This window comes from Ictalurus punctatus, chromosome 12, assembly GCF_001660625.3.
Source record: "Ictalurus punctatus breed USDA103 chromosome 12, Coco_2.0, whole genome shotgun sequence".
Taxonomy (NCBI): domain Eukaryota; kingdom Metazoa; phylum Chordata; class Actinopteri; order Siluriformes; family Ictaluridae; genus Ictalurus; species Ictalurus punctatus.
In genome coordinates this window covers 29133521-29147868 of record NC_030427.2, presented here as the reverse complement: position 1 = coordinate 29147868, position 14348 = coordinate 29133521, and the positions used below count along the sequence as shown (strand labels likewise).

The following is a 14348-nucleotide window of genomic DNA, read 5'->3' as shown; positions in this document are numbered from 1 at the left end:
CGAACCTGCCCACAGCGCCAAAACTTCTAGTAACTGGTTTACTGACCGTGGTATTACTGCGCTCGATCGTCCAGACGACTCGCCTGACCCGAACCCCATAGAGGATCTACGAGAGACACCAGACCCGACAATACAGACGAGCTGAAGACCGCTATCAAAGAAACCTGGGCTTCAGAACACCTCAGCAGTGCCACAGGCTGATCGCCTCCATGCCACGCCGCATCGGTGCAGTAATTCATACAAAAGGATCAAAGACCTGACCGAGTATCAGCGCATAAATTAACATCCTGTTCACAAGGTCGACATTTCTGTATTATAAATACTTTATTCTAATATTTCGAGATGCTGGATTGTTGATTTTCATGAGCTATAAGCCGTAATCATCGAGATTAAAACAAAAACAGGCTCGAAATATTTCACTTCATGTGTACGGAATCTAGAATACATTAAAGTTCCACTTTTTTAATTAAATTATGGAAAAAAAATGAACTTTTCCCACGATATTTAAAAAATTATTTTTTTTGAGATGCACCTGTATACGTCATGTAAATTCACGAGCTTAATCACACGCATTTCTGTCACTGCACTTCCAGCAGGATCGTAGGCTAGCTAGGAGATTTTTTTTAAAAATCATTAAACACTTAAAAGTCAACGGTTAAAAATCGTGAATGTAAGTACGCTTTTGAAAGCCACAACAACGATAACAAGCTACTTACACTTGACTCAGAAAATATGACATCACTCCTAGTAAGGGACCATAGTGAGCATCGACGAGCCCTGGTTTTTGCGGTGCATCGTGGGAGCCCTTAAAATGGCCGACTCCCTGAGGAGTGCCCTAACTACTGAACTAGGGAGCTGACTGAGACGCATCATTTCTCTCTCTCTATGTCGATCACAGAGACACTAGCCAATCGTGGGCGTCTGTGAGCTCGTGGATGGCGAAGAGGGTGGATAACGCTTTCCTCCGAGCGTGTTACGCCGCCCCGTGACGTTGCTGGAAAAGATTCGGCGGCTTCACGTGTCTCAGAGGAAGCACGTGTTAGCTGTTGTGTGATGAGCAGCGTTAGCGGATGGGTGGAGAATATGAAGGAAAATGATGTCTACTAGAACTACCATCAGACACTGAAGAGTTAGGGAGGGGCAAAATTTTTGCTACTGATCTCGTTTTCAATCGCGCAGATCTCACTGATCTTCACATGCAGAAATATTTTTTGAGACCCAATCATGTAGTGTGATTATCTAGGGAGTACGAAGCGTTTAGGATTCAGCCGAAAGGATGGGCGTGGAGGTGGAGGAAGTGACAAAGATGCCGAAATGCTCTCATCTCTTTATCCTTTACCCCTCCCCCCTCCTCCTCTTTCTCCTTCTCTTTAAAATTGCTAGTTAACAACGACGGAAATGCAGAGACGCGCTGAAATTAATCATGTAAATCACTGACAAAATGGCGCATTTTTAAGGCGTAAAGTTGAGGCGTGTGCAGGAACAGGGCGCTCGCTCGCGCGCATCACCGCCAAGCCGCCTCGTGGAGAGCGCGCGCACGGCGCAGGAGGGTGTGTCCGTTGGAGGAAAAAAAAAAAAAAAAAAAGAATGACAGAGAGAGAGAGAACACACTAACGACGAGCCTCTAAACATCTAGAAATCATCTAAAAGACAAAAAGACATGAACATTGAACTGAATTGTGTCGTTTGGTGAGGTTTTAAAGCGCGCGAGGAAGCTTAAAACCAGAGGGAAATGTTTGTTTAGCTTAAAGCTAACCCAGCAGCACAAAGCACAGCGCGTGGAATAACCGCCAGCGTTTCAAATTACCTCTCAGATAGGTTATTACTTACTACACGGGGCGTTTTGGGACAGTTAAACCTTCACCAGAGGTCATAAATGGGATTTTATCGCATGTGAAGGGGGGAAAGGGATGAAAATCCACCTGCTCCGGGTGATCTAATCACATTTCCTGCAGTATAAAAGTCATATGAATGAATAAATATGGACACTGACCTGTTCCGAAGAATGAAAGGAAAGAGATTGTTCAGAAACTCCTCGATGACGGAAAACTTACAGCGTTAATACCTCAGCATTACAACCGGCAACCGCAGCATCAGCACCACCAGAAAAAACCCACCCCGTTACACCGACTGAGGCAGCGGCTCGCGCTCAATCCACTCCGCGTGCACCTCTCAGGGACACTGCATAGGGTGTGACGTCACAGGCTTCTAGAAGCGGTGTAGTGCGCACTATGTATTAGAAGGGGGGCGTTTGAGATACGAGCAGCCCCCCCCCACACACACCCTTTTTCTTTTTTTTCTTTTTTTTTCTCCCTGTGAACCAGGAGACTTGGCGTGGAACAAAAGCCAGAAATAAAATACAGTTTAAATAAAATAAATGATCATATATAAGTGCGTACGATGTGCAATTGCAACTATATAAATCTATATATATTTTAAATAATTATAAATATTTGACAAGGGTTTGGCAGGCTGCTTGCTAATGACATCCTGCACCTGCCGGTGTTTCTGTTAAAAAAATAAAAATTAAAAATAAAACTGAAAAAAAAAGCACGAGCGCTACCAAAACTGAGATATTATGAATCTACACCGTACCTCTTAAATAAAGCTTTGCCTGCTAGATTAGCTCAACATTTAGAGAAGTAACTAGAAGCAGCCCATCCTCTTTCTCTCTCTCTCTCTCTCTCTCTCTCTCACACACACACACACACACACAAACACGCCCAGCAACAGCAAATCCAGGTGCGCAGACAGTCAAGACACAGTTTCTTAGTCATAAAGGCTACCTGTATATGTAAATGGTTAAACCGGACAGTGTTGCATGATTTTAAAGATATTTAACTCACCTGCGCGACACACACAGTTATTGTCTGTCTAACTGCAGCAGCGTGCATTGATCAGCGGTAATCAACTAAAATGCACTTCCTCTTATGGCCTGAGAAAGGTCGGGGCGCTAAAGAGACTGAATTAAAACAGACTGCAGTTCCGACTTTTGACCTGAAGAATCGAGGGGGCGCTAAAGAGACTGAATTACAACAGACTGCAGTTCCGACTTTTGGCCTTGAAGAATCGAGGGGGAGCTAAAGAGACTGAAGTACAACAGGATGCAGTTCCTCCTTTGGCCTGTAGAATCGAGGGGGCGCTAAAGAAACTGAATTTCAACAGAGTGCAGTTCCTACTTTCTTCTGAAGAACCGAGGGGGCGCGAAAGAGACTGATACAGCAGAGTGCAGTTCCTCCTTTGGCCTTGAAGAAGAGGGGGCGCTAAAGAGACAGAATTACAAGAGAGTGCAGTTCCTCCTTTGGCCTTGAAGAAGAGGGGGCGCTAAAGAGACTGAATAAATCCCTTACTCACCCCCCCTTCTGCTCAGCAGTGCTGTACTGCCATGAATGTTCCATTTCACATTATTGCCAAGCAGGTAATTCACGTAAATAAATAAATAGATTGTAACTGGATCTGTGCGCACAGAGGAAGAAAGAGAAGGAGAGAAAGAGAACTATATTTAATAAAGTGTGAACTAAAAATTAGTTCTTGTAGTTGTGTCTCTCTCCTAGGTTGATATCCAGTTCCTCATCTTCGGTTAATTGGCAGAAATAAGAAGTTTTTCTTGTCCCCCCCCAAAGTAAATCTTTCTTTTATTTTTATATTTTTGGCAATGTAGATAAAAGTGCACAACATGGGATATAAAATATATTGTAGTTCCTACTCTGGCCTGAGAAAGAGGGGGTGCTAAAGAGACTGCACATTTTCAGAAAATATCAGAAAAGAGCTACAGGAAACTGGAGAACCTGGAGGAAACCCACACAGACTACATTACACAATTTATAATGAGTCTTTATTGGTCACATATACATCACAGCACAGTGAAATTATTTTTCTTCACATACCACAGCTTGTTAGGAAGTTGGGGTCAGAGCACAGGGTCAGCCTTGATACAGCACCTATGTAACAAAGAGGGTTAAGGGTCTTGCTCAAGGGCCCAACAGTGGCAGCTTGGCAGTGCTGGGGCTTGAACCCCCGACCTTCTGATTAGTAACCCAAAGCCTTAACCGCCAAGCCACCACTGCCCCCGTTTGAATAATTTTTTTAAATTATGGGGAAAAAATACATTTGTGTGAATAGATTTGTTCTCCAATTTTTTGGGGGGTTCCAGACACTGCAGGACTGAAAATCCTGAAAGAGAGACAGAATTGTGTAAGTTTTCTTTATTTATATGAGATATATGCACGACTGCTTTGCAGACAATCAATGCTAACACACTGTAACTCCAGTGACTCACCTCTGATATCAAGTTTATCCAGACATGATGTATTTAACAAAAGCTGTGAGAAAATAAACAGACAGTAATATTAAATTAATAACCTGCAGTAAGATGCCTGGGAATTATACAGATGTGCAGATCCTCCACATAATCTACGACTAACAGTATACTGATTAAAAGTCCTTTTTATATAAAGAAGAAAAACATCATCCTTGATAGGATGAAGTTTTCTGCGAGGAATTTTTTTTTTTTTAAGGATGCGATTCAGGGTATGGTTAAAACACTGATATTACCTTCGTAGTTGATGCAGCCGTTAGCGTCCTCTTGTCCTGCCAGCACTTGTTCGACCTCCCGTTCTGACATTTTCTCCCCTACAGGATTTATCCAGGACTCAGTGATTGGATTCACTACATCACAGAATTCACACCAACTACAACCTTTTTATTAAGCCTGCATAATGTTGCTGCAAGTAAAGGACGTCTGTCTCCCAGAATAATGTTAAAGAATAGATGGGGGGGTTAAAAGAAATGTTGGCTCAAATGAATGCTAATATTAATATCTGCATACATTTCAGCTTTTTGGAGCAATTCCACCTTCACTCATTTTTTTGCAAGGGCTGGGGGGGGGGGGGGGGGGGGGGTGGTTGAAGGACACCAAATTGCGTTAAAAGAAAAGCATGCAAGTCTGTATGAAATCAGTGAAGAACCTATGCACAACAAGAAAACAGCCACTTGGTAGCTGCATTAACCTTGTATCTTCAATTTAATGCAAAAAAAGAACAAATGTTTTGGTTGATCATCACATTTGAGGTAATCACCAATGTAGACGTCTCACTTGTAAATCATACTGGATAACAGCATCTGCCAAAAGAAATTGTAAATGTAAATGTATTTTATTTACCTAATGTCTGTAGAACATGCCGAAGCTCTGCTCCCATTATGGTGCCATTTCCTTCTTTGTCAAAGACCCGCAACCCTTCCACGAAGTCCTCAAACGTGCCGCGGTCCTTTGACTTGGACACGTGCTGGAACATGGGCAGGAAGGTCTCAAAGTCCATGAGCTTGGTGTTCAGTTCTGAAGAAGATCAGGTGACAATCAGAAACACTGATCGCATTAAACACAAGACCCTAAACGTGGATTATTTTATGCTGGATTAAATAATGTAGCAGACAATTAGATCATTATGTAAATAAAAGAATAACAAAATAAACCAAACAGTGGTATTGCAGTGGCTTTGAACCTCTGACCTTCAGGTTTTGGTTTACCCAGCACCCTCATGACTTCAGAGTTGGTAGGATTTTGGCCCAAAGCCCTCATCACATCTCCACACTGAGAGTAAGAGATCTTCATTTCTCCATTAGGTGTTCTATCAAACAGCATGAAGGCCTCTTTGAACTCTGTTAGGACAGAGAATAAACTCGTTATAAAATCCTATCAAATTTATAAAAGTTATAAGGACATTATTTCATCTATATTGGATCATATGAGGTAGGACTGAGTGATATAATAATATGATATTAATACACTATTAGGAGTAGTGTGGATATCATCAGATAGTACCTCTATGCTGTAAGTACGTAAGTGGAACTCACAGTACCAAGGGAACATATAATTTAATTTTGTTTTCCTCAATAAATATGAATTTTTTGTGATTTTAAAAATAAAACTTAGAAATCATAATTTCTTATAATATCATTCCACTGTTACGCAACCTCAGCAAAAGGAAATTTTGAGACCTTGGAATTGTGTTGTTGTTGTTTTTTTTTTAATGAGTTTTCAACTTTTTTCCTCCAATATTTTGGTGGGAAATGTTTTGCTTATATTCAGTGACATTTAATTAATTCACTTTCTTTGGTTTTTATATTTTGAAGGTTCTTTTGATTGTCCCTCTAAACTTGTTTACTTGTAAACTGTAAACCAAACCAAATGTAATTAAATTAATTAAATGAAATGTAGACTAATACCTTATAGAATAATATTTAGTACACATGACGTGGCCCAATATGTATGTTGACATCATGTCGACTACGGCTACATTTGTTCAGGTTTAAATCACTGAAAAATTATACGATATTTTTGTCTGGTGAACTTTTTTCTGACTGGAACGCCAAAATGAAAGAATGCTCCACATTTTGGCTGTTAATATTAATACATTACTTATATAGTGTATTCTGCTTTACTCCTGAACAAACTCACAGATGATTTAATCAAAACGGTATAATGTGTACTTGAGTTTGGCAAGATGAACCACAATTAAATAAATAAATCCTTACCTTCAATCTGATCTGTGGTGAACTCAATCTAGGACGAGAGGCAACAGATAGTGACGTGTCATTTACAAAGCACCTTACACCATAGCACAGCACACCACATACAATCTGTCCTTATTGGTTTTCCTCTTGTGTGCCCCCTGTGGATTATTTGGTCATCTATGCTTTTAACATTGGTGATATCTTATGCTTTTTGATTTTGAATATAACATGATATTGTTAATTATAGCACTGGATCCATCCTGTCTTCATCTTACAACACCTTGTTTATATTTGTTCTGACACTGAATTGTGTTTTTGAAAGGGTTGCATGGTGGTTAGAATTGCCATGGGTCCCAGTTTGGGTCCTGCGCTCTGGTTCCTGTCTGCACAGAGTTTTACACGTTCTTCCCGTGAATGTGTGGCTCCTTCCAGGTTCTCCAGTGTCCTCCCACCTCCCAAAACTATACCAATAAATTATCCCAGGTGTGAATGAATTTGTGTTTGCAGTTGACTGGCGTTCCATCCAGGTTGTATTCCTGCCTCACCACAGTGTCTCCAGGAGGGACTTTGGATCCACCATAACCCTGATAATGCTTACTGAAGATGAATGAATGAAAACCATGCAATTGATAATTACTTAGAGAAGGCTGTGAAAAAAAACAAGGTTTCATTTAGCATCCTAAAGGAAACTCTTAAAGGATGTATGCAGAAACCTACAACATAGGGTTTCCTTTTCAGAAAATATTCCAAGCAGAAGCATTCACCATTCAAAGAACCCCAGAGGAACCCATTCTAGAAGACAGCAGCATTAATATAGAGTGTGAAATCACTGAGGTTCATATTACCTCCTCTTAACCTATCTTTTGTAGCTATCTCTTAATCTGTTGATGTTCATCCCCTTTCTAAACCATTGCCAGTCCCTATAGCACTTCTTTTTTCCCTAAATGGTAACAAAAGTTACCAAAGCTCTAAGGATTATAAAGGTGGTATAATCTTTGTCTTGATGAAAAATAAGACCTGGAATTCTTTTAATCGGCAGACACATTTATTAAAGTTTCTTCAGCTTATCCCTTGAAGGACACCTTAACATTTCTATGTAGAACACCACACCCGATTTTTTTCCTAACATTCACTATCCATAGAAATCTTGAAGAAGCTTCAGTTTCGAGACGCAGACTACTATTGAAGCATAGAACTTTGCAGTTGAGGTTTAAAAGACCAAAAGTGGGTTTCTAACAGTTTTGGGATTTGAACTCACAGCCTCCCGGTCACTAGAAAGTAACCCTGAGTAACCCCTGAGTTTCAACAAGAGCACCAAAGGAAGGACCACCCACACTAAGTTTGTACCAAATGTTACCCAACTGTCTGCGCTCCACTCATCGGCGCTACAGATGCTCACCATACCCTCGAGAAGAAGCAGCCTGTTCGAGGTCATTCCTGTATTTCCACCACCAATTACAAGATCTAAGAATAACAGACAGCTGTTTCAGAACCAGGGTAGCAATGTGGAAACTCCATCCTTCTGCCCCATCCCTGGGGTAAAGGTTGGGTTAAGACTAGATCACAGGCATGTTAGGCTCCAACAAGGGAGCTCTAATGTAGAACGCCAATTGTGTAGAAGGATGTGAACATGGACTGGAAAGACATGAGGACTGCAGTGAGCATATTTAACGAAATGCTCATGATGTTATTTGGACTTGGTTGATATTTTTCACTTTCCGGAAAAGTAGACCTGTGGAAGCAGATCTCAAGATCGTACATTATTGGAGAGGAAAACTAATTCATTGTTTCATGGATTTCTGATGAAGAGGAGGTTTTTATGAGAAACAAATGGCCTCTGGCCACCACTACCTCAGGAGATTACTGATGAGATACCTCAATAAAGAAATACCTCCTGTGTTACCGGTACACACTATCTTTTCCAAGAAACAAAATGGGTACATATGTTGGAAAGAATGGAAATTCATTACCACATCCCCAACTGTAATAGGAAAAATAATCAATAAACCAATGGGGTGGTGTGATGCGGCCCAAGGTCAAGTGGAGTTACCGTTACCATCATTATGCGATATTCCTCTTATACCACAGCAATTGACCAGCCATTTCATTTTTTTATTATTTAAAGAATAAAACATCATCCTTTTTTTTTTATCCATTTAGAGTTACATCTCTTACTTTATATAATATCGATTTACAGTCATTCCTTAACCTGTGTCTCTTTTTTCTGTCTCTTGAAACCTAAATTTACAGCTTTACGTCTGACAGTTACAAAGGGCTGAAACCGGAGACTCCTTCCAAGAATTCTAAATAAAATCTTCACCGAAATCTTCACAACATCAATACAAAATAATACATCTTATTTGTTGAATAACAACATGATTTGTAGTCCATTTATGATTAATTTTATACTATGTGGAGCATATACCATAAAAGTCCCTGTGAAGGAGCTGTTAGTATAAATGTGATAACATATTAGAACATATGATTTACCTTGCAGCCAAAACTGTTGGAGCAACCAGTCAGATTTGAGATATATACTGTGCTATATATACTAACATACACTGATGACCATGATTAACATACAATCAGTACTATGGATGTGACATCATATCATGAAAAATAAATCTGAAATTTTTTTTATGTTACCCATATACTAGACTGGTAAATTTAATGATGTTACAAAAATATTATTTCCATTCTGGTTGAAAGAAAAGAAAACAGCATTTCAATATCATTTTGGGGAAAAAAACACACACAAATAAAGGCATAGAATAAAGTTCTATCTCTTTTCCTTAATTCTTTAATAATTATTCTTCAACACCCATGATTAGTGAATGAATTATTTATCACACAAGTGCCTGAATTACTCACTGCAATGCTCTTTGGGTCAAAGTCAGGATCCTTGGGCTTCTCTGGTTCAGATGCAACTGCTTTATTTGCCTCCTTCTTGGGCTCTACTTTCTTTGGTGCCATGATAAAGGCAGTAGGAGAGAGAGAGAGAATTAGAAGGAAGCTTTGAAATGAGGCAGAGAGGAATGAGCTCCAGTGGGTTTTATATCCCCATCCAGAACTGCCAGCCTAAAACTAGAGCGACAGCCTGAACCATATGAGACACCATGATGAACCATACAAGGCCTGGAGGCTGGAGACTGAGAGCAATTAAAGCGGAGCCTCGTCACTGAGTGATGAGCGATTACTGAGTGATGAGGCTCCGCTTTAATCGCTCTCGGAGGAGAGTATCAGTATGTCCAAACATTGTTCTCACTATGAGGAGCACGGGTTAATGGCAGGGGTATTAGAGGTATTTTGTGGGATGGTGAGATGGTGAGTTAGAAAGACTGGAATAGGCAGATAGTGCTTGTGTTTGAGGATAGGCATCCTTTAGCGTTTATGAGAAGTAAACGTAGTCAAACATACATAGTTTGTGTCTGGGTTTAATGAAGAGCTGGCTTTAATGAAATTATATCACAGCGCTTTTGAATTCTGGATACTGATTGGTCAGAAGGTGTTGACTAATTTTCAGTAACAGCAGCTTTGACTGTAGTGCCACTGAAAGGCAAATCCCAGGTTTATATTAATGCGCTTCCTAATATGTTGTCATTTTTATAGTACGGCGGACGCTCCACATAAACACCTTCAGAAAGCTTAATGTTGTGAGGAGACATTATATTCAATCTTCACGTAAGGAGTCTTCCGTGCCAGTGCTTTGTAACAGGTAAAGCTTTAGCTTGGAAAAGTCTCCAGGACAGATGAGTTTACACTTTGCAGGTTCTCGGTAACATGACATGCTGTGTTTTTTTTTTTTTTGTCTTATAAAGCTTTTATAACATGATGGATGATAAGAACTAACTTGTTTCACGGACTTTCAACAGCATTAAATTGAACTATAAATTGTACAAGTAAATGGTAAATGTTCTGCACTTAAATAGCGCTTTTATCCAAAGTGCTTTACACTGTGTCTCATTCACCCACTCACACATACACTCACTCATACACCAGTGGTATCAGAGCTGTCATGCAAGGCGCTAACTTGCCATCGGGAGCAACTTGGGGTTCAGTGTCTCGCCCAAGGACACTTCGGCATGTGGAGTCACGTGGGTTGGGAATCGAACCGCCAAACCTACGATTAGTGTACAACCCACTCTACCGCTGATCCACAGCCGCCCCGAGTAAAATATACATACTTTAATTAATAAAAGTTGGTTAGCGCTGGCAATTGTGGTATGAGAGGAATAAATCAATTCAGGAAGTGTTGTTATTAGAAAATTTGGGGCTCCACAATAACTCCAATTCATCACACCACCCTGTCATTGGTTATTTTACTGTAACAGCACGCCCCCAAGTGTTTTATTCCTTACTCGATCAGGTAAACAATAATATATGTTTAAAAAATATTAATCAGTGTATGAATGCACACCATTTTCTTAAGTTTGTTTTTTTTTTTTTTCCACCAAGGACTTATTTATGATGTCGCTACATCATTTATTATTTAAACAGTAACTTTGGTCATCTTATAACGATCACCATTTGGTACTGACACTCTGTGCAAACGTGTTAATGTCCCTGCTGCTTTCGTTTCATTCGAACACAATGACACAATCTTATTCGAATGATATAAAATTTCAGAAGTGTTTACATTTCTATAGCTGGAAATCTGAAAAGAATTCTCAGTGTCGGTTTCTTGAACCCTACTGTAGATGACATGTTCATTCCCATCAGCGTTCTTTTTTAAGACCACGGTGTGGCTTGTTTCGACCGCTGAACTCTCCAACAGGCTTCAGGAGGAATGTGCTCTGGGATCTGTTCTTATGGAGGAGAAGAGGACGGATGGACCACTAAGGAATTATTCAGGATGTGAGTGGATCTTTCTCAGTACAGGAAGATGCTATAAAGAAAGGAATGGCATTTATAGACAACGTTGTATGGCGGTTAATGGCGACCTTTAAGCCTTTTAGTCAACATGGATGATACACAGCTGACCTGATCACTACGTGTGGTCCATATTGAGTTCAGTTATTTATTTATTTATTTATTTATTAAAAATATTATGAGGATTTTGACTTCTGCATTGCAGTCAGTGCAGCTAGACTGTGTCTTGACAGCGACTGTGGCTTGATAATGCAGCCATTATTTTTATGGAAATAGATACAGTGCTGTGAAAAAGTATTTGCCTGATTTCTTCTGTTTTGTGTATATCTCATACAAATTAGTTTTAGATCTTCAAACGAAATACAACAAAGACAACCCGAGTAAAAATGCAATAAAGTTTTGAATTTATATTGTTTTTAATTGAAGCAAAAATAAAAAGTTATCCAACACCTGTCACCCATGTGAAAAACTAATTGCCCCCTTAAATTTAAAATCTGGTTGTGCCACCTTTATCAGCAATAACTGCTACCAAATGCTTCTGATCATTGTATTGCTGCATAATCCAGTTGCGCTTGAGTTTCAACTTACGGACTGCAGACCGGACATTCTCCTTTAGGATTTTCTGGCAGAGAGCAGAATTCATGTTTCCCTCAATTATTGTAAGTTGCCCAGACTCTGAAGCAGCAAAGCATCCCCACACCATCACACTTCCTCCACCATGCTTGACTGTAGGAATGATGTTCTTGCGGAATTCTGTGTTTGGTTTAGGCCAGATGTAACAGGAGTCCTGTCTTCCAACCAGTTCCACTTTCAACTCATCAATCCACAGAACATTCTCCCCTAAAAAAACTAGGCTAAAGCTACAGTTATGTTTACTATGTACCACTGCGATATAGTGAAGGACAGATTTCAGAATGGCCTCAGATATTAAAAAGACAGATAAAAGAGCTGCTTATCTTCAGTGATTCATGTGAATAATAGTTTTACGTTCAACATTACGGTGCAAGTTAAATCTAAATATAAATGTAAATATTAGACATTAATCTAAATGTTAAACATAAATACTGAATGTAAATTTTTTAAAATTGATATTTAACACTACATATCATTTTTAATATAAATTGTAAATGTAAATGTAACATTTACATATAATACCAATTTCAATATTTACACGTAACATTTATATTTATATTTAACACTTACATGTATTTACATAATTTTGTTTTTATCATGTATATCAAAACTTAAAACAGTTATTTTATATGACTCGCTATCTAAACATATCTGAATGGTCTCAGATGTTTTTAAAAAATAGTCAGATAGAAAAGAGTAAACTGTTTACATTTGAAGACCAGCCATTTGCAGCATCAAATATGAGTCTCGTCTCTCTCTTTCTTTTTGTCTCCTTATGAAAATGACAGTCACTCTGTCTCCACCATACAGTCATATATACATCGATCAGCCATAACATTAAACCCACCTGCCTAATATTGTGTAGATCCTCCTTGGGTCACCAAAACAGCTCTGACCCTCTGAAGGCGTGCTGTGGTATCTGGCACCAAGACGTTAGCAGCAGATCCTTTAAGTCCTGTAAGTTGCGAGGTCGGGCCTCCATGGATCGGACTTGTTTGTACAGAACGTCCTACAGACGCTCGATCGGATTGAGATCTGGGGAATTTGGAGGCCGAGTCAACACCTTGAACTCTTTGTCATGTTCCTCAAACCGTTCCTGAAGAGTTTTTGCAGTGTGTCAGGATGCATGATCCTGCTGAAAGAATCCACTGCCGTTAGGGAATACCATTGCCATGAAGGAGTGTACTTGGTCTGCAAGAATGTTTAGGTAGGTGGGACGTGCCAAAGTAACATCCACATGAATGCCAGGACCCAAGGTTTCCCAGCAGAACAGTGAACATGGTTCAGTTCTGATGCTCAGCATGGGCACTCTGACCGGTCTGCGGCTGCCCAGTCCCGTACGAAGCTGCCATGACCCTGTCGCCGGTTCACTAATTGTTCTTCCTTGGACCACTTTTGGTAGGTACTAACCACTGCATACCAGGAACACCCCAAAAGACCTGCTGTTTTAGAGATGCTCTGATCCAGTCATCTACCCATCAAATCTGGCCCTTGTCAACGTTGCTCAGACCCTTACACTTGCCCATTTTTCCTGCTTCCAACACGTCAACATTGAGAATTGACGGTTCACTTGCTGCCTAATATATCCCACCTCTTTACAGGTGCCACTGTAATGAAATTATCAATGTTATTCACTTCACATGTCGGTGGTTTTAATGTTATGGCTGATCGGTGTATATATGAGGAGTAAGGTCATGCATTGTAATTTTACAACAAAGTGTTTCCCTTATCCCTGAGGGTTCCAAGTAGTGATGAGAAATCTGCCTTTTCATTGAGTCAGTTTATTTGGTTCAGTTCACCAATAAGAGTCAATTCCTTCGGCTCCAAATGACTCATTGCCATTTTTTTTTTTTTTTGTAAAACCAGACAATAATGACCATAATTTGATTTTCTGTTCCAAACTATGGCTGATTATTATTATTTTTTTAAATTGAGGCATTTGTATGGGTGTGGTATTGTATTATCTATCAAGCTGATCTGATCTGTATGGCCTATTATCTATCAACCTGATTTGTTTTAATGCACAATAAATGACATTTCTGGAGGATGTAACACTTTTGTATAGTTAGGACCATTGTTAGACCATTTTAAACCACTGTAGAAGCCCATAGTTGAAGCTCATTTCATTGCCGTATTTTAAAGTCACACAAAAAAAGCACCACAATTGCAGTAAACATGCATTAACCAACCCAATTTATTTGAATAATCGGATAATATTGTCACGAGTATCATTTCTTTGTGATGCACTACACGCAGTGACCAGCAGGTGGAGCCCTCATGCCACACACAGAAGCTGAACTCGCGACGTGAAATTGAGGTATAGCGGGAATGAA

The 14348-nt window shown here is 39.7% G+C and overlaps 2 protein-coding genes across 4 annotated transcripts in view; both read right to left on the bottom strand.

Moving 5' to 3' along the window:
- Positions 1-3058, bottom strand: part of maptb (microtubule-associated protein tau b) — a 40155-nt gene extending 37097 nt beyond the window's left edge. Inside the window, exon 1 of one of the 3 annotated variants that reach the window (XM_017481555.3) lies at positions 2847-3058. The gene's annotated coding sequence lies outside the window, so the exon portion shown is untranslated. Of the gene's footprint in view, positions 1-1993; positions 2222-2595; positions 2701-2846 lie in introns of those variants that run through there. The other 2 variants (XM_017481558.3, XM_017481554.3) reach the window with 2 other exon arrangements.
- A 755-nt stretch (positions 3059-3813) lies between these two features.
- myl4 (myosin, light chain 4, alkali; atrial, embryonic) lies at positions 3814-9568 on the bottom strand. The gene is made up of 7 exons (XM_017480812.3): positions 9385-9568; positions 6535-6562; positions 5509-5658; positions 5162-5335; positions 4555-4632; positions 4280-4322; positions 3814-4173 (listed from the first exon to the last, which is right to left on the bottom strand). Exons 1-6 carry the CDS (start codon positions 9484-9486, stop codon positions 4294-4296), a joined length of 561 nt encoding a protein of 186 aa, XP_017336301.1. The 5' UTR covers positions 9487-9568; the 3' UTR covers positions 3814-4173; positions 4280-4293.
- Between the last annotated feature and the right edge of the window lie 4780 nt (positions 9569-14348).

Coding starts and splice junctions, on each gene's coding strand:
- myl4 (XM_017480812.3), bottom strand. CDS start 9,486: ATGGCACCAAAGAAAGTAGAGCCCAAGAAGGAGGCAAATAAAGCAGTT. Junction 6,563..9,384: donor TTGACCCAAAGAGCATTGCA/GTGAGTAATTCA, acceptor CTCTCGTCCTAG/ATTGAGTTCACCACAGATCA. Junction 4,633..5,161: donor GCATGTTCTACAGACATTAG/GTAAATAAAATA, acceptor TAAATCCTGTAG/GGGAGAAAATGTCAGAACGG.